The sequence below is a fragment of the Pelodiscus sinensis genome, chromosome 2, assembly GCF_052426305.1.
Source record: "Pelodiscus sinensis isolate ZL-2025 chromosome 2, ASM5242630v1, whole genome shotgun sequence".
NCBI classification, from domain to species: domain Eukaryota; kingdom Metazoa; phylum Chordata; order Testudines; family Trionychidae; genus Pelodiscus; species Pelodiscus sinensis.
The window spans coordinates 181,810,831-181,838,343 of record NC_143053.1 but is presented as its reverse complement, the minus strand read 5'-3'; the positions used below and the strand labels follow the sequence as shown (position 1 = coordinate 181,838,343).

Sequence of the window (27,513 nt, the reverse complement as noted above, 5' to 3'; positions counted from 1 at the left end):
GTCCAAAAGATTAAAATGGGAACTTTAACTCATTCAAAAGGACAAAATCATTCAGAATGAAAAAAAATAAAGCTCAGTCATTATTTCAACTTTCTTTTTTTTTGCCCACTAATTTAAAAAAATCTCTCTCTCCACCCGCATATTATATACATTTGAATTGCGATCCTGACTCCTAAAGGTTTTCTGTAATTATAAAATGCCTTTACAAAGAATCAATCAATAATGGTATTAATACTGTATCTAAAAGAACGTCACAAAAATGTAGCTTAACAATTACTCTTCCATTATATTTTGTAATGCATTACCCTAGTTTCCTTTTCAAGACTAGTACAGGATATTGTTATATCTGCCATCGCCATATTATGAACAGGATATTCGGCTTTTGGGACACATCGCTGGTGCTGCATACAAAATATGACTACCTGTGGTCCAACAATTCTACAACCAAGCTGTAACAAAAAACAAAACAAAAAGAATGAAGAGGATTAACACAGAAGGGTGATATTTTTCTCACAAAAATGAACTTGTCAAAAAAAAATACACACACACCACACACACACCCCACAAAAACCCAAAAACCCATTTTGGGGAAAATCCTACTTTCCATTCCAACACAAAAGTTAAAAGTGACCTCCTAGCTGGGTGGGGATTCCTCAAACATAGGGACCTCATGTGGCAGAGAGCCTAGATAACAGAGGCAATGTCTTTGCATACCGTTGACCTGTAGCTATCCTATTCTTTGCTACTACAGGTCAGACCTCCTTGGTCTGTCTCCCTCAAGACCTGACCAGTCCTGGATGAGAGATTTTGCCAGACCAGCAAAGATCATACCTGGTCCCCCTACTACAGTCCTCCCTCCCCCAGAGCTGGACCAACCACAGACATGTCCTGCCAACTCCTGCCCTCCCCCTTGCCTGCCATGCTGAGAAGCCCTGCCGAGAAGTCCCACTGCAGCATGCCAGGCTCCCATCCCTGCCAAGTAGGCCCACTGCAGCATACTGGGCACCCACCTCCTCCAGATAGCCCAGCTGGAGCATGCTGGGAAGACTAGCTGAATAGCCCTGCTGCAGCACGCCTGGCTGCAGGGATCTAGGCTCCTTGCCCTGCTAGCAGTTCACCCTCAGCAACCTGCAACCCTGCCAGTCCACAGGATTCCTAGACACCAGCCCTCTACCAGAACTCTCTGGTCCTGGAACATCTGTGGTCCTGCCAGATTACGGATGTTGCCGGACCAAAGAGTCCTCAATTAGAGTTTCAATCTATACAACATATCGCTGAAACTTTGCCATTTTTCCAGGTTGCTCTACAACTGGGAGAAACAAAAAAAGGTGATATAAAGCCACCTTTGCTGACTCCCACAGGTCCTACAGAAGGAGAGGGAAGTGCGACTGAATAAATGGATCCCTTATCTTGCTTTTCCTTTTATTCTATTCCCACGCTTTGTTATGTTTCCACTGAAACTCTGTTTAACAGCATACAGAATTTACATATATTCACTGTGTACATTGTAAACTAGGATATGGAATTCAGAAAGAGAAAATGAGTCATATCATAGATATAATCATTCCTTAGAAAGAAATAGGCCACTTGTAAGTAATATAGTACGTAGCAAACCTTTTTGAGATGACTAAAAACAATGCCACTAAAAGGGTCACAGATGTAAAGGGATTTGTCATTTTCTTTTATATTGAGTGCTGGTGCTTCTTCAACAATCTGAAGATATTCTTCGGATTGAAATTCTTTTATGGACTGCAAGAAAACATGGAACAATATACTTAACTTAAATTCAAAGATAAAACAGTTAAGATAAATCTACCTATGGCAATTGCAAAACATATACAGTTGAAATTACTTACAGCAAAATTACTACAGAAGAATCTACTTGCAGTGCAACTAAACAAAAATATAATATTATTTCAATCCACTGCAATGTACAGGGTACACATTTTCATGTATTGGACATTATCTTGCAAGATGATGAGAACCTTCTAATTCCCACTGACTTCTCAGGGGAGAAATGACTTAGCACCCTCTTCAGTACTAGCACGGAAGAGGGACCTGAACCCTCAAGATTGCACCTCATTCTGTTCTGGGACCTGCTGAATGCCTTCTACAATCACTGATCCCAATCATTCAAATACTAGCTATCAAAGCACAGCATTCAATAAGTTAATTCAAATCTTGCAGGACAATTTGTTCCTGGAGGAAGTCAAGGTTCTTAATTAAGTTACGGATGTCACCAGTTAACATCAGCAGCAGCCTGGCTAAGTGGAAGTAGCCCCCACCCAATATAGGCAGAGGCCTGCTCCAGCCCTGCTGGTTCCACTGTGCCATGCCATGAGCTGGGGGCACTCTAGCCTGGCCAGGCCCGCCAGGCTGTGGGCGAAGAAGAGGGGCATGCCAGCTCACAAGATCCCTGTTAATCAGGGAAATGTAACATTTAACCAGTTAACGGATTACACCGGATTTTAATTTGAATCGATCTTCAAATTATTTCAAAATACATCTCACAGTAGTAAGGGCCATGCCAGGCAGTGACTGTCTCCAGTACTAGGACCAAAGTACTGAGTGCTTCAGCACCTTTCCAGAGGCACACAGCTCCTTAGAGAACTGGTTTCAAAACAATGATTTCACCATATGACTTTTTCACTGTATTAAGTGGAACTAATCCACTGTAATTAGTAAAAAAAAAAAAAAACTGAAGTACATAACAGAAAATATTGATCCTTGCTGTAGAAAGTTAAACAAGGCAACTGTATTATCTAAATTAATATCTAATATTGCATCTGAGAGAAACAATGCAGTTATTTACAGATAAATATAGTAAAACTAAATATGAAAGTAATTAGAAAGAAAAGTAAATTCAGGAAAACAGCTAACAGTGGTACCAAAAGTTCTTACCTCAAGAGCTTTAAAAAAATATTCAGAGTTGCCAGAAGACTTTATAAATTTAACAAAAAATGGCTCCTTGTCACTTTTCATCCTTTAACAAATGGATGAAGCAAAATAAGCTTTGAAGTATTATTTTTCATAATAACTGTTATGTATTCAAGACTTGTATTAACGAGATGTTCCTAACTTATTTTTCCACATAAATTGTTTTTTTTCTGAATTTCTTGAACAAATGTATCCAAGCATTAAAAATCTATTCCCTGTAAATGTCAGTGCTACTAATTTGCTCATATATTGCCCCTTATAACTGTTGTACATAGGTTATCACACTTCATTGCACCATGACCCCTTTTTACAAACATTACTACCTGACCCGAGAAGACCGAGCCTGCTCCAAACCCTGCTGCCCTAGGCTGGGAAGGAGAGGAGCAAAGGCAAAGTCTGAGCCCCACTGCCACGGGGGAGAGTGTGGGGGCGAGGGGGGACAATGCTGAAACATAGGTAGGAGGCCTGTCATCTGAACTCCACTATCTAAGGCTGAAACCCTGGGTCATGACACTGCACATGGGAGACAGGGGTTGGGTGTTGGCCTCTGTCCCCAGCAAGTCTAATGCCAGCCCTAGCAACCCCATTAAAACAAAGTCCCAACCCACAGTTTGAGAACCGCTGCTGCAGTATGTAGATGCTCAACACATCTCAGAGATCACTCTCTCTGATGCAGAAATAGAGCAGGGGTGAAGATTAGGTAACCTCTTGACTTACTCCTCCAACCCTTTACTACCTGGAGAATTTGCTGGACCTATAAGGAAGGACACAAGTGTTTCTTGAAAATTTGGTGCTTAGGTGGCTGCTCAGGAGAGCTTCAAATACCAGCCTGCAGCAGGGCGCCAACAGCCAGGTTTTTGTTTCTACTAGTGGACACATTGGCACGTGTCTCGGTGCACATAAAACATTTATTCCACACATGGATGGGGGAAAAAAAATCCGCACTCGGGTGGAAAAGATTAGCGGGGGCGCTGCTAAGCACCGCGCCTTGCACAAGAGCGCGGGGGAACAGGCCGAGACTCACGGCTCCGTAGGCAGCTCTGCTCAGCGGCAAGCCCGGGCTGCACGTTCCCGGGGTCTCCCTGATCGGTCTGACACGGGGCTCCCCCGCCCAACCAGGAACACCCCGCCCGCCGCCAACGCCTCCCCCCGCCCCAGCGGCCAACGCCGCTTGCCCCGCCGGCTCCACCCCTCACCACAGCTGGGGGGCGGGGGCGCCGCAGGGACCTGGGGAAGAGCCGAGCCCAGTGCCGGGGAGTCGCGCGCCTCTCCCCGCGCGTCACCGTCACGAGCCCCCCCCCCACCCGCGCGGGCAACAGCCACTCGCGCCGTCGCGGATCTGTCACCTCGGCCCCTCCCGCCGGGCTGCGCCGCGTCCTCCCGCTGCTCAGGGACCCCCTCACCAGCCCTGCCCGTGGAAGGAGCCGAGTCGGCCGGGTTTGGCCCCCCCAGCCTAGGGGAGCCCGGAGGGGTCAGCGCGGGGCGAGGTTACGGATGCTGCGGCCTCGCTCCCACAGGGAACCCAAGATTGGCGGGAAGACCACCAGACCCACACTGCGCAGGCGCGGGCTCATCTCTGCCACGTGACCAAGACGGGAGGCCCGGCCCACCTCTTAAAGGCGCTGCGAGCGGCGCGTTCTAAGTGGATCCGGCAACGGCAGTTCTGCTGTTGGCTGCTTGGTCTTCTTCCGCCGCTGGCGTCACCAACTTCCGCCTGACTCAGCCGCGCGATGCTGTGTCCCTGCGCGTTCTGCGCCCGCCCCGCCCTGGGCAGCGCCAGGGGCTGTAGGGGCCGCGTGCGCGTGTCAACGCCTGGCGGTGAATCCTCCCCCCGGCTGCCGCACGCCCCTTGGGACTGGAGGTGGCGGGGGGGGGGGGGCTCACCCCGCCCTCACTCTGCCGCTAGCGCGCGGGTCTTTCCTTAGTGGCCCTGGCCCGACACAGCGCGCGGGCTCTTGTGCGGCGGGGGGGTGAACTGGGCAGCCTGGGCGCTACAAGGCGACTCTCCTGAGCCCCGCCCTGGGTGAATGTGGGGGCGGGGTCTGCGCTGGTTCCAGTCCCCGCGGAGATGCAGCGTCCGGTCCTCGTTTCCCTCCCCAGCAGAGGGCGCTGCAGCTACACCAGGGCTTCCAAACGTAAGTGCGGTGAGAGCCAGGTTCCCCTGTAAGCGCTGCGGCCAGGTGTTTAGAGCCCTGCCGCTCTTTCAGGAGACCACACGTGGTGGGAAGCTGTGGCAGCCACAGGAGGGCCAACTCAATTCCTCCCCAGCCCACCCTCAACTTGCTGCAGCCAGGGTCACCTGGCACCAGCCTGGCCCTGTCAGGTGGGGTGGCCCGGCCTGACTCTGCCCCCCGGGGTGGCCCAACCCTGGACCTGATCCTGGGGCAGCAGCCTGTCCCCAACCCCAAACTTGCCATGGTCTAGAGCAGTGGTCTCCAACCTTTTTACACCCAAGATCACTTTTTAAATCTCAGAACAGGTGAAGATCTACTGCCCCGCCCCTTCCTTGAAGCCCCGCCCTCTCTATTCTCCTCCTGTCCATCACTTGCTATCCTCAGCCCTTACTTACACGCTCTGATAAACAGTTTATTTTTAAATTATGTGATATATAAAATTAAAATCATGTATTTATAGTTATGAAATAAATGGTCTGTTTTTTATTCATGCTATTTAAATCTAAAATGAAGCATTTATAATTATACATTTTGGCTGTGTCTAGACTGGCAAGTTTTTCCGCAAAATCACATGATTTTGCGGAAAAACTTGCCAGCTGTCTACACTGGCCGCTTGAATTTCCGGAAAAGCACTGATGATCTCATGTAAGATCATCAGTGCTTTTCCGGAAATACTATGCTGCTCCCGTTCGGGCAAAAGTTTTCCGAAAGACTTTTGTGCAAAAGGGCCAGTGTAGACAGCACAGTACTGTTTTCCGCAAAAAAGCCCCGATCACGAAAATGGCGATCAGGGTTTTTTTGTGGGAAACCGTGTCTAGATTGGCCATGGACACTTTTCCGCAAAAAGCCAAAGTCGGGAAGCCGACACTACCTCCATTTTCACTTGAGATAGGTAGTGGGGCTTTTCGGGGGTAGGAGGGAAATGGGGGTGGGGCGGACAGGATGCCTCACGATTGACTGGTCAATTGCAATCGACCTGTTGGTGACCATGGGCCTAGAGCTACTACTTTGGGGAGACAGGCTGTTTCCCCAGTCCAGGTGCTTCTGTAAGGCGAGAGAGCTGGGAGTGTCCTCTCTCCTTGCAGTAACCTTAGGTTAGGTCTACGCTCGCGGCTTCTCGCGCAAGTACGGCCATTCTTGCGCAAGAATTTGCAGAGTGTCCACACTGCCCACCCGATCTTGGGCAAGGAAATTTACAGTATGGCGTGGTAAGAGAGGGTTCCTTGCGCAAGAGTTAGGCTCTTTTTTTAACAGGTGTAAACCCTCTTGCACAGGAGCTCTTGCGCAAGAGGACAGTGTGGATGCTCGGCAGGGATTTCTTGCACAAGAAAGCCCTATGGCTAAAATGGCCCTCAGAGCTTTCTTGTGCAAGAGAGCGTCCACACTACCATGGGAGCTCTTGTGCAAAAGCACACCACGCACATGGCAGTGTGGATGTTTTCTTGCGCAAGAAGCTGCCTGTGTAGACATAGCCTTGGAGAATGGTCCTTCACCCCAAACTCCTAGGCTGTGTCTACATTGGCGCTATCTTGTGCCAAAGCGGCTGCTTTTGCGCAGAAACATGCTGCCTTTCTACCCTAGTGGTGAGTTCTTGCACAAGTACACTGACATTCTAATGTGTGAAATCAGTGCTTCTTGCGCAAGAACTATGATGCTCCTGCTCAGGAATAAGCCCTCTTGCACAACTGTTCTTGCGCAAGAGGCCAGTGCAGACAGGCCATCGGAGCTTTCTTGCGCAAGAGAGCATCTACATTGGCACGGATGCTCTTGTGCAAAGGCACATGCCAGAGTAAACGCTCTCTTGCGCAAATACTTTAACACAAGAACTCTTTTGTTAAAGAGTATTTGCACAAGATCATGCCAATGTAGACGTAGCCCCACTGAACCTTGTCCCAATTCAAAGAATGTTAAGAGGCAGATAATTGACTAATTATGTACTCTATACAATTTGTATTGAGCGATTAGTTGATAAGGGCAGTTCCTATTGCATTTAAAAAGCAGAGCTGCAGCAGGAGTAGGTCCAGGACCTGGTGCGAGCTGGGACTCAGCAGTCCTAGCTTGTACTGGATCCTGGACCGCTGCGCCTTTGCCTCCCCTTTCCTCCACCTTACATTGTGGAGGCAATGCTGTGGAGAACTGGCTTTTAAGCTGATTCCCCCCAGCACTGGCTCCTGCTTCCGCCCCCCGCCCTTGCCTCTGATAGAGAGTCAGCAAGGGGAGGGAGAAGCAAGTAATCGAGTAGTGACTCCACTAGCCACTTAGTCCCTATCCACCCCTAGCCTGTATGCCTGTCTGGAGTCCTTACACCTTTGCACCCCAACCCTTTATCCCAGCCCTATACTGCTCATTCCTGGCCCCACCCCAGATCCTGCACCCCCAGCCAGAGCCTTTCACCCCAATCCTCTGTCCCACAGCTGAGTCCCCTCCCGTACAATGAACCTTTATCCCCATCCACCACCACATGAATTTTGTTATGTGCACCAATATAAAGTTGATGGATAAAACATCACGGCTACGTCTAGACTGGCATGATTTTCCGGAAATGCTTTTAACGGAAAAGTTTTCCGTTAAAAGCATTTTCGGAACAGAGCACTTTTTCGTGGAAAAGCATCCGTGGCCAATCTAGACACGCTTTTCTGCAAAAAAAACCCTGATCGCCATTTTCGCAATCAGGGCTTTTTTTGCGGAAAACAAATCTCTGCTGTCTACACTGGCCTTTTTGCGCAAAAGTTTTTCAGAAAAAGACTTTAGCCCGAATGGGAGCAGCATAGTAGTTCCAGCAAAAGCATTGACAATCTTACATGAGATTGTCAGTGCTTTTGCGGAAATTCAAGCGGCCAGTGTAGACAGCTGGTAAGTTTTTCCGGAAAAGTAACTGCTTTTACGGAAAAAGTGGCCAGTCTAGACACAGCCCACCTCCATATTGATAAGTATAACAAAATTCTGCCTAAAGATGGAAAAATTAGAGGCAACACTGATTGAGATGCCCTCATGACAATAAACCTTGCTACACAACCACAGGAAGGGGGGGGCAGTACATGAGTCCTTCTGCCATAGGGTGGGTACGGTGGGGAGGAGGGAAGCAATGCTAGAGCCCCATGGGTGTTATGTAAGGAGGGTAATGCATAGCCACAAAGGCTTCAGTACCCAGCAGGTGGCCTGTAATTTGAGGCACCCTGCACACAGTGCTGAACCCCTTGGGCTTTGGCCTCAGATACTGAGACTTGGAATCCAGCCATGGGCCACAGGTAAGCCTAATAACAGCCTCTGGCAGATCCATTAAAATAGTCACAACCCACTTTGGGTCACAATTAATAGTTTGAGAATTGCTGGAGTAGATGATGTGTTGCATTTGTATGGTTTATTAGGGCTCCTTCATGCTTCATGAACTATCTAAAGCACCTCTGAATTGTTACAGTTGGTTGGATGGCAGTAGCCAGACAGTTCAGCTGTGAGAAAATACTTTATCAGCAATAGCAAGGCAAGCCCCTACTTTTATAATATGCTGTGCAATCTGTACATGCAATGCCAACAAGCTCATTTTTGTAAAAGGTGTCCTATGTTCCTAGCTTCCAGTCTCTTTGGTGCTCACCTGAGTACTGCCATCCTCCTTTGGCTTGGCTGGAGGCAATGTGAGGCTCCTCAGACAGCAGTGCTAGACTTATGGGAGGAAATGCTTGGTTTTTAAATATTTTGTAACTATTAAGAATTGTATACCCTTTTAACAGGGTTGATTTAAGAAGACAAAACAAAGTGGCCACATGGTGGCATTATAAACTAAAAAGTTGGAATGACTAAGACCTAGGCTAAAGTAACAATTGCAATTAGAACCTACAGCTCATGCTCCCTACAATGGAAAGATACAAAAAGCTGTATAAGATAGCAAGTTACCCTTGATTTCAGCCAGAAGGAATAGAAGATATTTTAAAGAAAAGTTTAGAGTGATTCCTTTTATTAACATCTAGGGTTAATTCTGTTTAGAAGGTCTTATGTAGTGGTCACACTTCTACATGACTGAGGGACTGATCTTGTGAAGAATTTTTAGTATGCACAACTTCCACAAAGACAATTCAGCATGAAGCAGAATAGAATCTTTAATTAGTGAGGAGCTATTAAGTCTAAGTGAATTGTGTGTCTTGGATGCTCAAACTGTAATTATATTTGATATGTGGGAAAGTGTTTGTCACAATGTCTGACAATCTTCCTGTGCAGATGATCTCACATAGCAGAGGGCTCTTTAAGCTAGCAGACAAAAGTTTATGATCCACTGCCTAGAAGCTTATCATCACTATTGATCTGATGGTGGAATGGATTTGATCTAGTACTGAAAGACTCTATCCAGTTACTAATGCTTGGAAAGAGACATCTACTTACCCTATCCTGTCTGCTCCCTAGGTATTGCAACATGCTGTGTTGAATAGCTTTACCATCCCTTTCCCACATTTTTTTTAGAACACACACATTTTTCTGCAAGAAGCAAAAACCAAAGAATTCAACTAACTTTAATAGATTGCAAATACAACATATCAGTTATTTTGTTCCTGGACCCTTTAGTTATATATACACCAAGTGTGCCATCCAGTAGCAGTGGTTATACCATTTCTGAATTTCTGCTGTTCTTCATTTAATACTGTTCACTGTACATACACTTCATGGGTACATGGGATCTGGCTGGTCCTACATTTTCAAAGCAAGTCCATTTCCATTGAAATAACAGATCCTTTAAGAAGAGGCCATAGTTCCTTCAGGTTACTTGCTTCCAAAAATCCAAATGCTGTCCTTTAACTCACTGGGTCCTCCAAACAACTGTTCTCCAGAAAAGATCCACATTGCAAGTGAAATTCCTCCTGGTTGCAAGGGCTTCCTTTGTATCCCCCTTAATAAGCTTCAGTTTGCACTTCCATACATGAGATTTTGCACAAGCTGCAAGCCTTTTATTTTCCTTTGCATGAAGCTGGTTTATCCTTCCCTGACTGGAGAATCAGAACACTAACACTTCATCACACTTACAATATGGGTAAATTAAGACATTAGTGGGACTTCTCAGTTCTTGTTGAGAAGCAAATAAAACACAAAAGGGCTTTTTTAAGTTAAAGGAAAACCATGCAAACAGCTTCCTGTATGTAGGAAAGTAACTCACTGAAAGAGAATTAGTCCTTCTGAAGCTTCATCAATTGACATGAAATTACTGTTCACTTTTTCAGGATAAAATCTAGTGAAAATTCATATTACAAATTCCAAAGGGTGCCTCATGCATCACATGTGAAAAGAAAGTAAAAAGCAAAACTTAATGAATTAGAAAAGAGTTCCAACTTGCCCATACTTCATTTATGGATATAGCCTGACTAATATAATAATGTACCAAAATTGAGAATAACTTGAAAGAAGAAGTTTGATGAGCAAGGATTTCCTTATTTCATTTCCTGCTTTCAAATGCACCTGGTAATTTGCAACATCTTTAATGCTATTGTCTGTACCATTTTCCTATCAAAGTATTATTCTAAAGGCTATATAGATATTAGGGTTGCTGATTAATTGCAGTTATCTCATGCAATAATTAACAAATATTAAAAATGAATCAGTTTTAATTGCAATGTTAAAAAGCAAAAATATTGAAATGTATTAAATAGTTGGATTTTTTCTACATTTTAAATATACTGATTTCAAATACTATACAAAGTACAGTGCTTGCTCTTTAAGTTTTGATTACAAATATTTAACTGGTTAAAATGATAAAAGAAATAGTATTTTTCAATTTACCTCATACTTTATCATGAAAATGCAGCTTACAAATGGACTTTTTTGTGTGTGGTTATATAGCCATATTTGAAAACAAAACAATATAACACTTGTTAACCTGCAAGTCCACTCCATCCTACTTACCATTCAGGCAATTACTTAGAGAAACAAGTTTAATTACATTTATGGAAGGTAACACGACCCACTTATTTACAATTTTAACTCAAAATGAGAACACATGTTTGCATGGCACTTTTGTAGCTGGCATTGCAAGGTAATTATGTACCAGATATGCAGGGCCGTCCTTAAGTATATGCAGCTGTGATGCCCTATGCTGTGTGTGTGTAGGGGCCAGCTCCAGCAGCCATATCTCCTATCCCCTCCCTCTCCCTCCGTGGCCAGGGGGCTCAATGCTGGCTCCAGAAAACCCCCGTGCTTGCTCTTATGGCCCCTGTCCTTATCCCTCAGTCACACACACACACACACCACCACCATAGGTTCTTCACCCAGCCCTCACTCCCCATGCTGTGGCAAGCAGCTTGAGTGAAGGCTGGAGGACTACAGAAGAGCAGGGGAAAGCCACACTATCTGCAGCTGAAGAGAAGCCTCAGGTTCCCCTTCAGAGTGTTGCTTCTATGGTTGCTGGCTGTGTTTGCAGCATCCCTGAGGCTGCAGGTGAGCCTCCTTCCCTGCCCTGCTCCAGGGATGTCCAACTCTCCTGGACTGGATGTCATTGCAGGAAATGGTGCCCAGCCGAGGAGAGTTGGCAACCCTGTCTCCCCCACAGCTTCTGTCCTTGTGGTCCCCCCCATGGAGTGGCTACTCTTCCCCAGGGGAGCAGCGTAGAGCACCAGCACCCTAAGGTAGTGGTTTTCAAATATGGGTCGCAAGCCAATACCAGATCGTGGAATGTTAGGCACTGGGTCTTGTTGCTGCAGGGTGATCAGTGGGGATGCTAAGACAGGCTTCCTGTCCTGGCATCACAGACTGAGCTGTGCCCCAGAAGCAGTCAGCAGCAGGCCCTCTGGCAGGGGGGGTGCGGGTGGGAGGCGAGGGGGAGGAAGACTGTGCAGGGCTTTGCACACTGCCCCTGCCCTGAGCACTAGCTCCGAATTCCCATTGGCTGGAAACATGCTGCTGGCCGCTTCTGGGGCACAGCATGGTCTGCAGCATCAGGAAAGGCAGCCTTAGCACCCCTGCTGCACTGCTGATCAGGAGCCGTTGGAGGTAAGCCCCTTCTGCCCTAGCTCTGAACCGGAATGGTGGCTGGAGCATGAAGAGACATATGGATCCTTAGCACATCTGGTACATAAATATCTTGCAATGCCAGTTAAAACAGTGCCATGAAAATGCCTGTTCTCATTTTCAGGTGACATTGTAAACAAGAAATGGGCATTATCTCCTGCATATGTAAACAAACTTCTTTGTGCAATTGACAGAACAAGGAGTAGGACAGAATGGACTTGTAATCTTTAAAGTTTTATATTGTTTTATTTTTGAATTAATGATGTAAATAACTGTTAAAATAGTTAGCCAGTTAAACACTGGCAGGTGGGTGGACGGCAGGGGTCCCACGTGGCTTCCAAGATGTTCCAGCGGTGGGTGGGAGGGTGGGGGGTGCAACACAGGTGCAGTCCTGCCTGTTGTTCCCACACATACGTCAGGGCTCAGCCAGGGCTGCTCCTGGTGCGGTTGGCCATCCAACTGGTTACCCAGTAAGCATTCTGATAAACCTAATGCTTACTGAGTAAGCAGTTACATGGTTAACCTTTAACATCCCTATTTTGAATTCAGAATGCTCACCTCCCAGCTGGTCCCTTCTCCCCCACTCTGCCGATCAAGTGTGTCTGGTATTTTTTCTGAAGCTACCTGGTAACCCTAGTTCACACCTCTCAGAACTATTGTTTCAGTATGTATAGATAAAGGATTGTATTACAGCTTTGGTTTCAGAGGGGTAGCCCTGTTAGTCTGTAACTGAAAAAGCTTAAAAAACAACAAATATTCCTGCAGCACCTTATAGACTAACAAACATGTAGATGGTATCATGAGCTTTTGCGGGCACAACTCAGTTCTTCATGTGAACCATTCAGATGAAGAAGTGGGCTGGGCCCATGAAAGCTCATGATACCATCTACCTGTTTTGTTAGTCTCTAAGGTGACGCTAGACCAGTGTTTCCCAATTTTTTTTGACCACGGAACCCTTTCAAACTCAGAAACATTTCAAGGAACCCCCTAGCCAGGGATTAAGTTTGTCGAGCAAAAAACACACCCAAACACACACAGACTGCCAGCACACCACAATTGGTAGTAATAAGATGCTAAATATGGCCATGAGATCACCATTAATTTAAATTCAACATATTGAATATCACACCATTCATTTATATTCAACAAAAATCATATTAAATATGTACAAAAAATAAAACTATCAAATAATATTAATTATATTCATAGTTTTCAATGCAAAGAGTGTTTTTTCTTCTTTTCTTGGCAAATTCTTTTTAATACTATAAAGTTGGATTCGCATATCTGGCGCAGCATTCAGTCGATTTCTGTATTTCGTTTACATTGCTGCATAGTTCGAGAACCCAGTTTCGCACAAGTATGTACTGACAAAGGGTAACAGCTGACGAATTGCGCGTCTTGATAAAGATGAATATTCTTGACTTTGACATAAGTCACTCCAAAATGTAATCAGAGAAACTTCTTTAAATTTTTGTATTAATTGGCCATCTGAAGCAATTTCAATTAGGTTTTCATAATCTTGTATAGAAAAACTGACTGGCTTTTCTGTTAAACTTAATGGATTTCGAATCCAGTTATTGTTGTCATTGATGTTTGGAAAATACTTAATGATGTTCGTGTATAAATCGCGGAGATGATCTGCAATGTCGCTGCGAATATCTTCATCAAGTTTGTATCCATTTTCTTCAAGGAAATCATTTAGAGTTGGTAAACAATCCAAATCATTTCGTCCTACAGATGAGATCCAAAACTGTAGCTTCCGTGACAATGACAAAATTTTGTCTTTCGCATTAAAAATATTTACATTCTTTCCTTGCAGCGACAGATTTACTTATTTAGTTTTGTAAAGATGTCTGCAAGATACGCAACTCTAGATAACCACAAAAAGTCTGTTAAACGATCAGACAGTTGGAATTTGTGATCCATCAGATTTGCGGAGAGCTCATGACGCAATTCAAATAATCTAACCAGCACTTTTCCTCGTGATAGCCACCTGACTTCTGTATATAGAAGCAGGGCTGTGTGATGACTACCCATATCTTCACACATAATTTTGAACAGTCTTGATTGTAATGGTCGAGTTTTTATATAATTAATAATCTGTACTGCTTCGTCCAACACATTTTTAAGAGAGGGAGAAATATTCTTAACTACCAGAGCGTGTCTGTGGAGAATGCAGTGACTGCTGGTGCAGTTTGGTGCTACATTTTTTATTCGTGTTACAGCGCCAGCCACTGTTCCTACCATTGCTTTGGCACCATCACTGCACACATCAACACATTTTTCCCAGCTTATTTGATGTGTTTTCATAAAGTTATTGATGCAATTGAATATATTCTCACCAGTTGTATTGGTTTGCTAAAATTCACATAAAAGTAAGTCTTCTTCAATAGAACTATTAAAATCATAACGGACAAATACAAGCAGAACTGCAAGACCTGCAACGTCAGTGGACTCGTCTAATTGTAATGCATATGCATCACATAAATGCAGCCAAAAAATAAGCTCCTTCTCGATGTCAGCAGCAAGATCGTGAATACGACGTGTGACAGTATTGTTTGATAGTGGCATAGCCTCAACTTTTTTACTAGATTCCTGATCCAACATATACATCACAATATCTTTTGCACATGGTTTTATGAGTGATTCCCCAATAGTGTGTGCTTCTTCGGTGAGCGATATACGATAGCTTATTTTGTAAGGTGCCTCTGTTGCATTTTCATTATCAGATTTGGCAATTTTTGACATGAAGAGTTTACTTTTTTCAAGCGATTCAAGCTTTTGCTTAAAAAAACTAATGTCTTTATCTTTGTATTCTGGATGATTTGTTTCAAAATGTCTTCGTAATTTAGCAGGTACTAAACAACTATTAGATAATATTTTGTTGCACACTACACACTGGGCACCTGGAGCATCTTCATTTCCATTTCTTGTGAATCCAAATGCCAAATAGTCCTCACAATACCTGCGTTTCTTATTAGTCAGCTGAAATTTTTCATAAATAACTTGAGCTGCCTCAGTATTTTCCTTGCTGGTTTCAGTAAAAATATTAGAGTTTGAAGTACTCACTTTTCTCTTTAAAGTTCCTTCTTTTAACCAACGATCCATGGGGAATTTTGATATTAGATTCAATTCTTAAACTTAAAGTCACACACAGGAGCCACGTGTCCTCACAGTGTGTATGGGGATTTGTTCCGATCCTCACAGTGAGTAGGCGTTCCGGTGTTCCATTCACTGATAGTACTCCCTCCCCCCCCCCCACATGCTGCCTTTACCAAGGGACCTAGCAGCAGCAACAGCTGCTTGTCCCGCTTCTGCCCGATCAACCCAAGATCCCTCTCCCGCATCCCCCGCTGCCACTCTGCTTTTTCCGGTAGTAAAAGCAGAGCGGCAGTGGGGGACGCGGGAGAGGGATCTTGGGTTGATCGGGCAGAAGTGGGACAAGCTGCTAGGTCCGGTGGTAAAAGCAGAGTGGCAGCGGGGGATGCGGGAGATGTCTGAAAGGGGAGCGGGGAAGGAGTCAGTGTCTTTGCACGCCGGGCTCCTCTGTCTCTTTATGGGCGGGGGGAGAGGAGCGTTCGGGTTCTCGCGGAACCCTTACGTTCGCTTCGCGGAATCCCAGGGTTCCGTGGAGCACCATTTGGGAAACACTGTGCTAGACTATTTGTTGGTTTTTAATTTTTTACATTTTTTTTAGTCTGTAAGGGTATGTCTACACTACCACCCTAGTTCGAACTAGGGTGGTTAATGTAGTCAATCGAAGTTGCAAATGAAGCCTGGGATTTAAATATCCCGGGCTTCATTTGCATCTTGCCGGGCGCCACCATTTTTAAATCCCTCATAATTCGGACTCTGTGCCCGCAGCTACACGCAGCACGGAGTAGGTAGTTCGAATTAGGCTTTCTAATTACACGAGGTGTAACGGTAGTTCTAATTAGAAAGCCTAATTCGAACTACCTACTCCGTGCCGCGTGTAGCCATGGGCATGGAGTCCGAACTATCGGGGATTTAAAAATGGCGGCGCCTGGCAAGATGCAAATGAAGCCCGGGATATTTAAATCCCGGGCTTCATTTGCAACTTCGATTGACTACATTAACCACCCTAGTTTGAACTAGGGTGGTAGTGTTGACATACCCTAATGTACTGCAGGACTTTTAGTTGTTTTTTATGCTTCAGTTTCATATTTTTAAGGTTGTATCTGCAATCACAAGGGCTACAGATTTGCTTTTTTCTTTTCTCAGGTTATGGAGAAGATTGCTGCTTGAAAACAATATCAAACACCCAATCTCCCCCTTCACCACTCCTAGAACAATTACATTACTCACCTGGCAGAATCCAGCCCTATTCAAGCCTTATATAAAGTGACCTCTCTCTCTCTCTCTCTCATTGCATAAGCATTGACTTTCTGGTCAACCTGTGCTAATTAAGACACTTTTTGGGGTAAGAAAAGTGCATATTTTGTTAATTTCTTGACCATGAAACAGTATAATCTACTTGATTAAAATTATTGTTTTAAAGTATATTTTACATATCTTGTAAGTAAATAATGTTTGATTTAACAGAACCAATGGTTAACAAATTACAATTTAATATGAAAAATGAGTGTTCATAACCAAAAATAAAAGCAAAAGCAACTAGAAATGTTTTATAGGATCTCATTTTCAAGATTTTGTATTACAGATGTTAACTTAGCATAATTAACACTGATATAGCACCAGCTTTGTGTGAGATGAAATACATGTTGGTATAAGTGAATGGCATATCTAGTACTAAGATGTGAGAGGTAGTTCAAGAGGAACTGACCTCATTTCATGTTCTTAATGATACTTTCTCTCAAGAAGTACTTTGCGAGTTTGTTCATTAGCCCAAACTTTTTCAGGGCCAAGTTGACCAAAATATGACATATTGCATTTTTTAAAAAGGGGTGATTTTTTCTCTAAATTCATCTTATCCAAGTGAATAGTTAGGTATGCATATCCCCTTTTTAAATTGACCTATTTTTAAAAATAAATACTATTTTTTTTGGTGGAGAAAATTGATGTGCATATATTGCATAGGTGCCTCTTTAGTGGCCTCTTTAAAGCCACGTATACAAAACGTTTGATCCTTTGCACAATTGTTTTTTTTTTTTTAAAAAAGTGAATGTAACTTTTTTACTTAGACATCCTTTACAACGCAGCTGAGATTTCCTGCTCCCCTGTAGATGGGGTGAATGTGGAACTAACTCGGTCAGGTGCCTCACCATAGAGAACTGTGCAATATTTATACAAGTGGATTGCAATGTGGTTTCGGAAAAAGGTATAAAGATATTTCCTAAATTTTTCACCAGCAAAGGCATATATTATGGGGTTAACACAACAGTGGATCATTGCAATTGCTTCTGTCACTTGGATTGCTAGCTCCAGCTGACTGCTACTTTCACAATTATTTAGGGAAAATGACTCTTGAAAAGTGTACAAGAGAAGAATAATATTATATGGTGCCCAGAAGATAAAATAAACAATCATTATGATAAAAATAAGCTTGACTGCCTTGTGTTTTTTCTCATTTTTACATCTCAGTAACGTCTTTATAATCTGTGCATAGCAGAAGATCATAATGACAAGTGGAATGACAAGTCCCACAATGTTCATCTTTAAAGTCTGGAATTGCTTCCATTCACTTTCCTGTCCTGATGGATAATGAGGGCTACATGTAATATGAGATGACTCCTTTTTAGTTTCATGAAATATTGACCCTGGAAGAGAAGCTAATAATGTTACACCCCAAATGACAACACTTGTGAGAATGCCATAAGTAACTGTCCTAGCTTTTAAAGCAAACACTGCATGGACAATTGCCAGATATCTATCAATTGTCAAAAGTATTATGAAAAAAATTCCACTGTAGAAGCCAGCATAATAGACCCCTGAAAGAATTTTACACATTGCATTTCCAAAAACCCACTCATGTGCTGCATAGTAAGCCCAAAATGGTAGGGAAAGAATGAAAAGCAAATCAGAAATTGCCAGGTTCAGGAGATAGATGTCAGTCATGCTTTTCAGCCTCTTGTATTTTATCAAGATCAGCACAACAAGCGCGTTGCCCACCAGGCCAAATATCAGCACCAAGGAGTACAGCGGTGGCAGAAACCGGGATGCAAATGTTTTGACATCGGCTTTTTGGCATGGTTCTGAGCCAGTATAGTAATCATAGGTTGTCATGTCATCTTTTTCAGTCATATTGTTCTGTCCTGGATGAAGAAAAAGATGGTAGAAACTAAAGAAATAAACTAAAACTCATATGAAGATTCGAATTTTACTGCAAATAATTGGAGGCTGGTAGTGACTCCCATATTTCAGCTGCTTAGTGCTTTTTATTATAAAAATCAACTGCAATCTTTTTTAGAAGTTCTAAGATTTCCATTATTTACACAGGGTCATTGAAATGCAGTGAAGGAAAAGCCTTATGGTTACAGAAGGTCCTTTTCTTTTTCACCGTGAAATACTGTTTAGGTTTTGCTGTATTCTGAACTGCTGAAAATTACTATGTCTGTGCAGTGCCTTATGTTTCTCAGGAATAGCAATTCAAATTAAAAACAAAATGATCATTGTAAAGTAGCGGCTCTCAGCCTTTCCAGACTATTATATGCTATACCCCCTTTCAAAAGTCTGATTTGTCTTATATAGCTCCCAAGTTACACCTCATTTAAAAACTATTTGCTTACAACATTTGACATAAAAATACAGGTGTCACATTACACCATTACTGCAAAATTGCTAACTTTCTCATGTTTACCATCTAACATTAACACAAGTCAATTGAAATATAAATATTCTACTTATATTTCAGTGTATTGTGTATAGAGCAGTGTGCATAAGTGACTGTCCAAATTAAATTTTAGTTTGTACTTACTTTCTAATTGTAAAGCTAGGCAAATATCTAGATGAACTTATGTACCCCTGAAAGATCTTGGCATATCTTCAGGGGTACATATGATATATCCCTGGTTGAGAGCCACTGCTCTAAAATCCCAGGCTCACAGTGCTGCCTATGTAGCAACAATCACTATACTGGTAGTACCTGGGAGCTGTCATAACAGCTGTGGTGCAGAATAAGAGAGTCAGATCAGCTTCCCACTAATCACCTACCTAGTGTATGTGGCCACAGCAACTTCACACTAACCACACATCTAATAGTACATGGCCACAGTAGCTCCCCCCTGTTCCCCAGAAAAACTGCACAGGGAAGAAATTCCCCTACCTCCTGAGAGAGTGTGATTACAAAAGGATTCCAGGTTCTCCTGAGCCATTCTCTACATGCAGGTGTTCCCATACACATATGTGTGTGCCCTCAGATGATAGCCTTTGCCTGCTGGTAGTTTCGGTAGCTCAAACGGTGGATAGCTGTATATCTATGCTAAAGTTTCAGGGGTCAAACTCTGCTGAGTATATATGAAGGAAGAATTATTATAGTTATACATAACAGAATGTATCTGTTTTCTTCTATAATGCAAATACATAACATAGTAAATTAATAGAAAATTATTGAGCTTGAAGTCAAAAACTCTAAACTTAGGAAATGTCAGTTTTAGAGTTGCCGGTGGTGCCTTCATTCTGCCCACTTGTACATACACATTGTGATACAGTATTTAATTACAAGATCTCATGCAAATTTCCCATGAGACCTTTCCCACATTTAGTGCACCAGATGGAGGCACAAGTGAGCAGAATTAAAGTTGTGCATGCAAAATAACATTCTTTTAGCCTTGTTTGTACACAATGTTGGTAGGATGAGACATCTTAATCTGGACAGTCTTTTCCTTTTTTTGACAGTAAACAAATATATGATGATACCTGTATCATATAAATATGTACAAATAATATTATCTGAACTTATGAAAATACATTGACTTAGTTGTTGACAACTTTAAATATCACTGATTAATGACTACAAGTCTATCTAAGCATGAACTACACATGCTCATGGGCTAGATTCTTAGCTGATGAAAGTTCACCTAACTTAATTGAAGCCAATGGAGCTATACAGTACTAATTTATGTCAATCCTTAATGTACATTATTATACATTATTTTTTATCTAAATGGAGATATCTTCAAGTAAACAGTTAAAATTATTACTGGTCCATTCAAAAGCAAGCTGATCTTGGAAAAGCACATAACTGTGAGAGCTGATTGGAATGTAAGGTGTCAAAATCTTTAAAAGGCAGGGTTGCTTTTCAGTGAAATTGTTTCCTTTTTTTTTTTAGTTGCTGTGTGTCAGGGACTCTTGTTGCCAACTGGGGATACATGGAGTTTTCTAGGGCTCCCCTGCATCAGATATATGCATAATAGTTCCCCAAACAATAGCATTAAGGCCTCTACTGAGAACCAGTAGTCCAATGGTTGTAATGATCATTGCAAAATGTATGTGCAGATAATATTTGATGAAGTTATGGATCTATACTAAAAATTCTTAAGGATTTGAGATTAGGGTAGATGACCATGATGTTACCTCAGGTCACCACAGGAATGTTCCTTTCAACCAGAAGGAAACACCAATTCTCCCTGTCTGAAGGGCCATCCTTACTTATATACAGAATATGCAGCAGCGTAGAGTAGATGAAAATTTGGGGCACCACTACATCTCAGTGTCCACCTACTCACCTCTTCCTCTCCCTGTTCTGTGGCTGCTGCAGCATGCGGTGTCTCCCTCCAGAGAGGATTTAGATAACTAAAAAGGGAAGAAGCCTACCAGGCCTATTAGCAGAACACTGAACCTGTGAAAGAGTCATTCAAATGGTAACCTCAGCTTCTGTATTTACTGTGTTAGACTGAAGGAACTTGGTTTTAAATTTGCTTTAAAAATATTTAATTATGGTGTTGCTGAAGATTATAAAATCACATTTCTGAAAAATCTCTTTCCCCCTCACCGGCAGCTGATGGGCACAGCGGCACTAGTTTAATAGTACCACATAGCTCCGTCCCTCCCCATAAATCCTAAGGATGGCCCTGCTGGGCAACTGGCTATCCATCTAGATAAAAATAATGTATAATAGTGTACATTAATGGTCAAATCCTTAGTTAACATAAATTAGTATAGCCCTATTGACTTCAGTGAAGTTAGGTGAACCTTCACCAGCTAAGAATTGATGGGAGAGCACTCAGAGATCAATTTATCATGTCTAAGCAGGAGCAATAAATCAATGACTGGTGAGTCAGCAGCATTGATCTCTAGTGTAGTGGAGTCAAGTCCTCAGAATAATAACAAACTATGGAGCATTTGATGTGCACCAGTGTGGATAGCAACCACCATAGCTACTGCTACACAGAGAAATTAATCAATGGGAGATCTCTAGCCTGTTAGATTCATAGAACATCTGCACTAGCAGCCTTATCTGCCCTGCTGTAAACTCTGTAGTGTAGCTATTGCCTTAGAAAAGAGACCTGAAAAAGATTTTGCAAAGAAAGTACCTGCAGCAGCTAATAGGCTGTGGATTTTTGTTCAAGGAAGCACAATCCATGAGGATGTATGACTGAACAGTGCTGTGATAGAATCTGCATAAGGATCTTGCTGGACTGCAGGTTGTCTGATCCTAACCCTTTAGAATCATAGAGATACGGACATGGTCTATGGATGGCTATTAAGAAAGGTAGCATCGTGCACAATGGAGAGCAAGATAATTTTCTTCTTGGATATTAGCCCCCTTTAACTTAACTTTATACCTCTTTGTTTGTCTGATTGGACCATTCTGCTTTAATTTAGACTTGGTTAAACTATTACGTGGAAAGTTATCATCCTGTGAGTTCTATGGAAAATTAAATGTCAGGTTAAAATGTCAAAAGTCACTAGTGATTTTGGGTGTTTCAGTTTTTGTGTGTCAAATCTGAGACACTTTTAAAAATGCTTGATTTTCACAAAGAAATAAGAGTTGTTCCACAGATGTGCTGACTCTACAGTCATTGTGAAAGTTAAAGTGTGGTTTTGTTGGTGAATTAAGCTATTATGGATCAGATACATTAGTAGTACATGAGTTTAAAAAGGTTCTATTTTTATATAGTCCCTCTGAACAGAAGCTTCCCCCCAAAAGTAGCCACTTATCTTTTCCCTCCATAGTTTATTTTTCTATTTGCTTTGGTTTGCCTGTCCAGTCACATGCAGAATTGGGGTCATTCTTTGTATCTGTGGCCTGCATAACTGAAGAAATTGAATTAGCTTCGTGAATTTCAATAAGGAGAACAAGCCACTTCCAACTCCAACATGTCCTCTCCTCAATGACTCACATGACTCTCCTTAACCTTTGGTGCATCTATCCCTAGGGAGAGAGCAGTTTGGGTAAGTTACTTGGTTTTAGGGGGTAGCCTTGCTCAGCAGAATATATCATTTCAAAAGCAGGTTCTGTGGAATGGATGATGGAATTTGAGACGGATATGACATAGTGGAGATGGGTCTTTTCCTAAACTTGTACTGATCAGCAAATAGAAATGTGACAAATACCTGATTTGAAATTGATTTGTTTAAGAATCTGGCCATTTTGTTATATTGATACAAATCTGATTCTGAAATGCCATCTAAACAGTGACATAGTGTCAATCTCTCTAGTTAAAACCTGCACTCTCAAATTGTCTTCAAGGCTGCTTCTTGTTGCCTCATTCTTGTGATGTGTCTGCATCTTGCTCCCACTTTTCTTCCCTACACTCTATCTCTGGATCTTGAGAACCTTATCTTGGTGCTTATCTGCTTTCCCCCAATCTGTCTTCGGGGCCAAAATCCTGCTCTTTCCCCCTCCTTTCTGATTGGCTCCAGTAAAATCCTCCTACTAGCTTGGTTTCTTCTCTTGCTCCAGAAGCCTTTCACCACAGTTTCTGAACTTGTTTAGTATCTATTCATCAGATACTGATATGCACCATTTGGTACCTACCATAGCCCTATATACAATATCCCATGAAGTAATTTCTTCCACTCTTTTAGAAAACAGTTTAGTCAGTGTCTAAGATGTTTGATTAGGAGTCAGATGACCAGGATTCTGTTCCTGGCTCTGTCATTGATCTTCTGTTTGATTTTAGGCAAGTCATCTCACCTCTTTGTGCCCCAGTCTCCCCATATATAAAAGAAAGATGAAGATAAACACTCCTTTGGGGAAAGTGCTATATGAGCTAGGGATGGAAAGCAGTACAATCTGGGGTGTAAGCGTAGTCATGAACACAGACTACAATTTCTTCTCAGAAATCTGCAGTCATCTTAGAAAAAATTCTGTTTGTCTGGTACAAGTTAACCAATAGTTATTGCTTTTGAGTTGAAAAGCTTTCCATGCCTTAAGCATACAGAAAAATCAGCAAAGCCAGATATTACTGTTCCCGCAAAATGTTCAGATCCAGAGCCGGCCCAAGCTACAGGCCGACCAGGCTACTGCCCAGGGTGCCCCATTGTAGGGGGCGCCACGTGGGGCTGCCGGACCGGGCGGGGGCAGGGCCACATATGTGCCAGTGCCCCGGGGTGGGGCTGTGCATGCGCCGCACTCCTGGGGGCGGTGCTGTGCTCCCAGGGCCCGGGGCGCACAAATGGCTCGGGCCGGGCCTGTTCAGATCACAGCACTTTTGAAAAAAAAAGTGGCAAAAATTAAAAAATTAATATTAGTCACCATCATAAAAACATCAGAACGACCATACTGGGTCAGACCAAAGGTCCATCTATCCCAGCATCCTGTCTTTCGACAGTGTCCAATACCAGATGCCTCAGAGGGAGTGCGCAGAACAGGGAATTATCACGTTATCCCTCTCCTGTCATCCATTCTCAGCCTCTGACAGAGGCTAGGGACACCATTCCTACCCATGCTGGCTAATAGTCATTGATGGATCTAACCTCCATGAATTTATCTAGTTCCTGGTCTTCACAAACTTCTCTGGCAAGGAGTTCCACAGGCCGACCGTGCGCTGTGTGAAGAAAAACTAACTTCCTTTTGTTTGTTTTAAACCTGCTACCTACTAATTTTATTTGGTGACCCCTAGTTCTTATGTTATGGGAATGGGAAAGAGTAAATAACTTTTCCTCATTCAGTTTTTCCACACCAGTCATGACTTTATAGACCTCTATCATATCGCCCCTTAGTCTCCTCTTTTCAAAGGTGAAAAGTCCCAGTCTTTTTAATCTTTCTTCAGATGGGGCCTCTTCCAAATGCACCCATCCTCGTTCATGGTGCACTAAAAATGTTAAAATGGAGGATGAAACTTGACAATAAATGGACGCTACTACTATATTCCATGGGACTTTCTATGGATATACATATTGCATATAGCAGGTCACTTCGCACACAGTGTTTAAATGACAACACCAATGTGTTTCTGCAGTTATTCTAACATATGTGTAAATATGCATTAGCCCTCTCTCTCTTCTAGATAGAAAGGGTATCATCTTTTAATATTCAATAGTAAATTTCTATCATGGTACATGCATACTTAGGAATGTAACTTCCATTAATTGTGATAGGAATTGTGCATTTGGCATCTTGGACTGAGTGATATGATTTTAATTAAAATAAAACAGATTTCATATCACTGTAAGTTTTGCCTGACTAAGAGAAGGAGTGTGCAATCAGACCATTTGTACAGCATGCTGAAAAGATTATATATTTTAAATTAAATCTAAAGGTTTTTTGTTGTTGTTGTTGAACATGCTCCCTTTCTCAGATTTCAAGTCAATATTTTCCCAGTATCATAGCAGTTCCTCAGCTTGTATAACTCAGTGTAGTTCCATGGGTTTTGGTGAAGGTAGCCTAGTTTATACTAGCTGTAAAACTGGTCCATGATCGTGTTTTCAGAATAGTTTTCTTCCTAATACCACTGGTATCAAGGTTTTGGCAGGAAAATGTTCCCTGTTCAATCCAATTGTTAGATATCTTACTGAATTATAATCTCATCCAATACAGTCCCTAGAAATTTGCCTCATTGCTTATCTGATCTCTTTTCTGAAACACTTCTAATGCTTATATCCTTTTAAAATAGTTCATTTTACTCTATTCTCCCTGCCCTGCTCAACGGTTATTTTAAAGGGGAAATCCACTAAAAATGACTGAGCAGGTAGTTTTCTGTGTTTTCGGATAACATTTGTGTTATGTCCTTCAACTACCTAAGCAACTATACATGCATAAATACTAAAAACATGAAAGATGACTTACCAGATTTATAAGAAATGCTGCTGATGTCTTAGTCGTTTAGACTAGCTCACTGCATAAATCAGTTTCACACATCAGAAATACAGAGTAGGTATACACCCTTTCCTGTGCAAAGACTACAATATACACGAGTTTAGCAGGTTCTGAGTGGAAAAAAAAATCATTGCTGGTTTAAAAAAATCAAGCAGTTCTTCTTTTCTAAAAAGGACTTTCAAGTACTCCCATAACAAGTCTGGTAAAGCACAGATGTATAATAGATTTTGAAATAGTTGTGGTAGGATTTAGGTTTCACAATCCAAAGTTACAATTATAGAAAGATTTTGGTTTTGTTTGTAACCCTCTCTTAGCCTTGCAGCACAGAATGGGTGAATAAAGGAAGAAACACTGAGAAGTAGACATAATTTCTTGTTTTTTCATTTGGGGGAATTTCTGTGCCTGTTCTCTTGCTGGAGGTCATCATGATGACTCTGTTGAATGGGCCAGAACCATCCAGAGATTGGTTGTCCCAGACATTAGGAATACTCATAGAATCATAGAACACTAGAACTGGAAGGGACCTTGAAAGGTCATCAAGTCCAGTCCCCTGCCGTCACAACAGGACCAAGCCTGATCTATATCATCCCTGATAGATGTCTGTCTAACCTGCTTTTAAACATCTCCAATGATGAAGACTCCACAACTTCCCTAAGCAATTTATTCTAGTGTTTAACCACCCTGACAGTTAGGAAGTTTTTCCTAATGTTTCTCATTAGCCGTTTGAAGTTATTTTGGTTATTTCAAAAGATAGCATCCACACCGACTGGATGCTATCTCACATTTAAGGCTGCCTGGATCCAGTTCAGGCAGGGCATTAGGTAGCAGTTGCTTCTGGGTGCTGTTGCCTAAGGCTAGCTGAGACACGTGTTTAAAGGGACGCCCCATGGACAGCTTTTCTCAGCTTCTTCTGCTTACTTGCCTACCTCTCTGAGGGTATGTCTACACTACCCCACTAGTTCGAACTAGCGGGGTAATGTATGCATACTGCACTTGCTAATGAAGCCCGGGATTTGAATTTCCCGGGCTTCATTAGCATAAGCGGGGAGCCGCCATTTTTAAATCCCCGCTGCTTCGAACCCCGTGTAGCGCGGCATCCTTCTCTCCTTCTTCCGGGCTTTAGCTGTATCCTGACCCAACTCTGAGACAACAGCCCTGCTTTCAGCCATCACAGGCTGTGGGGCACCTTCCTCAGACAAAGGACTGGGAAGAAACTCGTCTCAAACAGACATATTGCCCCTCCCAGCAGCCAAACTGCCAGCTTCCATACACAGAGGTTGCTCATCTTGAGTTCCCTCAAATAAATCACCTTCAGCTTGTGCAGGTTCAATTTTACAAACCTCACCTGCCAACAACGCCTCACCCTCCCGAACTTTATCTTGTTCCATAGTGAGAAATCTATTCTGGCCGTCCCCTGCAACCTGCTCCAGAGAAGCATTGTCCTGACTCTTGGGTTCCCCTTGCCCTGCTTCTGACTCCAGCCTCACCTCTGAGGCATCAAACAGGCACCCAGAACCCTCACTGCACAGACACGCGGCCATCTGCTTCAGGCCCTCATTCCTTCCGTGATCCAGTTACCACATTAAGTTGGCGAGGCACATCCACTATGTTATTCCCCATCAAGACCTCAGCCGGAATCAAATCCTGGACAGCTGCCAATACCTGCCCACCAAAGCCTCCCCAGTCGAGATGGACTTTAGACACTGGCAGGCTCACCAAGTACTCAGACAAGGCCATTAATGTTACCCATTCCCTGGGCAACATGTCCTCCGGTTTCACCAGGTGCCCCTTAACTATCATGATATCGGAACCAATGTCTCTCCAGCCCCTACATTCGACCCCATTGACCTTCACCTCCCCCATAAACTCTTCGCTGCCCTTCCACGCCTCAGTCCAGACATACCGGGTGAGCTTACTGCCTTCCCCCACACCAGTATAGGTTACTGGGTTAACATGAGTCACTGCAGTGCTCACATCTGGACTCAGGGCAGCATAAGAAACCTCTCTGGAGTCTGTGTGACCTACTTATGTGCACACTGTGACAGAGTTGGTGCTTATGGAGTGGTCAGGAGCTGCTGGCCTCAGGCTGCTCTTTAGGTCTGGACAGTCAGGCCTCATATGGCCAGGTCTGCCACAGTGGTAGCATTTGGACTGCTCATCCTTGGGGTGAACACTCCTGCTCTTGGGGCTTCTATTTGCTCTCTTGTTAAATTCAGGGCTGGGTCTGCTCCTGAA

The 27,513-nt window shown here is 43.0% G+C and overlaps 2 protein-coding genes across 7 annotated transcripts in view; both read right to left on the bottom strand.

Annotated features, from left to right (window-relative positions):
* TOPBP1 (DNA topoisomerase II binding protein 1) overlaps nucleotides 1-4,730 on the bottom strand; it is a 50,379-nt gene extending 45,649 nt beyond the window's left edge. For 2 of the 5 annotated variants that reach the window (XM_075921901.2, XM_075921904.2), the window contains exons 1-4: nucleotides 4,284-4,484; nucleotides 2,902-2,983; nucleotides 1,615-1,749; nucleotides 306-449 (exon numbers count right to left, since the gene is read on the bottom strand). In XM_075921901.2, the coding sequence (XP_075778016.2) occupies nucleotides 306-449; nucleotides 1,615-1,749; nucleotides 2,902-2,982 (360 nt within the window). In that variant the 5' untranslated portion in view covers nucleotide 2,983; nucleotides 4,284-4,484. Of the gene's footprint in view, nucleotides 1-305; nucleotides 450-1,614; nucleotides 1,750-2,901; nucleotides 2,984-3,961; nucleotides 3,985-4,283; nucleotides 4,485-4,547 lie in introns of those variants that run through there. The other 3 variants (XM_075921903.2, XM_075921902.2, XM_025189697.3) reach the window with 3 other exon arrangements.
* A 12,534-nt stretch (nucleotides 4,731-17,264) lies between these two features.
* Nucleotides 17,265-26,251, bottom strand: LOC102454836 (C-C chemokine receptor type 5-like). 2 transcript variants are annotated; one of them, XM_014578621.4, is made up of 3 exons: nucleotides 25,249-26,251; nucleotides 19,339-19,519; nucleotides 17,265-18,328 (listed from the first exon to the last, which is right to left on the bottom strand). In XM_014578621.4, the coding sequence occupies exons 2-3, from the start codon at nucleotides 19,385-19,387 to the stop codon at nucleotides 17,265-17,267; spliced, it is 1,113 nt and encodes a 370-aa protein (XP_014434107.2). In that variant the 5' UTR covers nucleotides 19,388-19,519; nucleotides 25,249-26,251. The 2 variants fall into 2 exon arrangements, with proteins under 2 accessions (XP_014434107.2, XP_075778024.1); XM_075921909.2 differs by having other exon boundaries at nucleotides 19,339-19,516.
* Between the last annotated feature and the right edge of the window lie 1,262 nt (nucleotides 26,252-27,513).

What these genes read in the sequence shown, in the direction of transcription:
- LOC102454836 (XM_014578621.4), bottom strand. Translation starts at nt 19,387, where the DNA reads ATGGCTCAGGAGAACCTGGAATCCTTTTGTAATCACACTCTCTCAGGA. An exon ending in TAATCACACTCTCTCAGGAG is followed by an intron (nt 18,329 to 19,338) that starts GTAGGGGAATTT and finishes TTCTTCATCCAG; the next exon opens with GACAGAACAATATGACTGAA.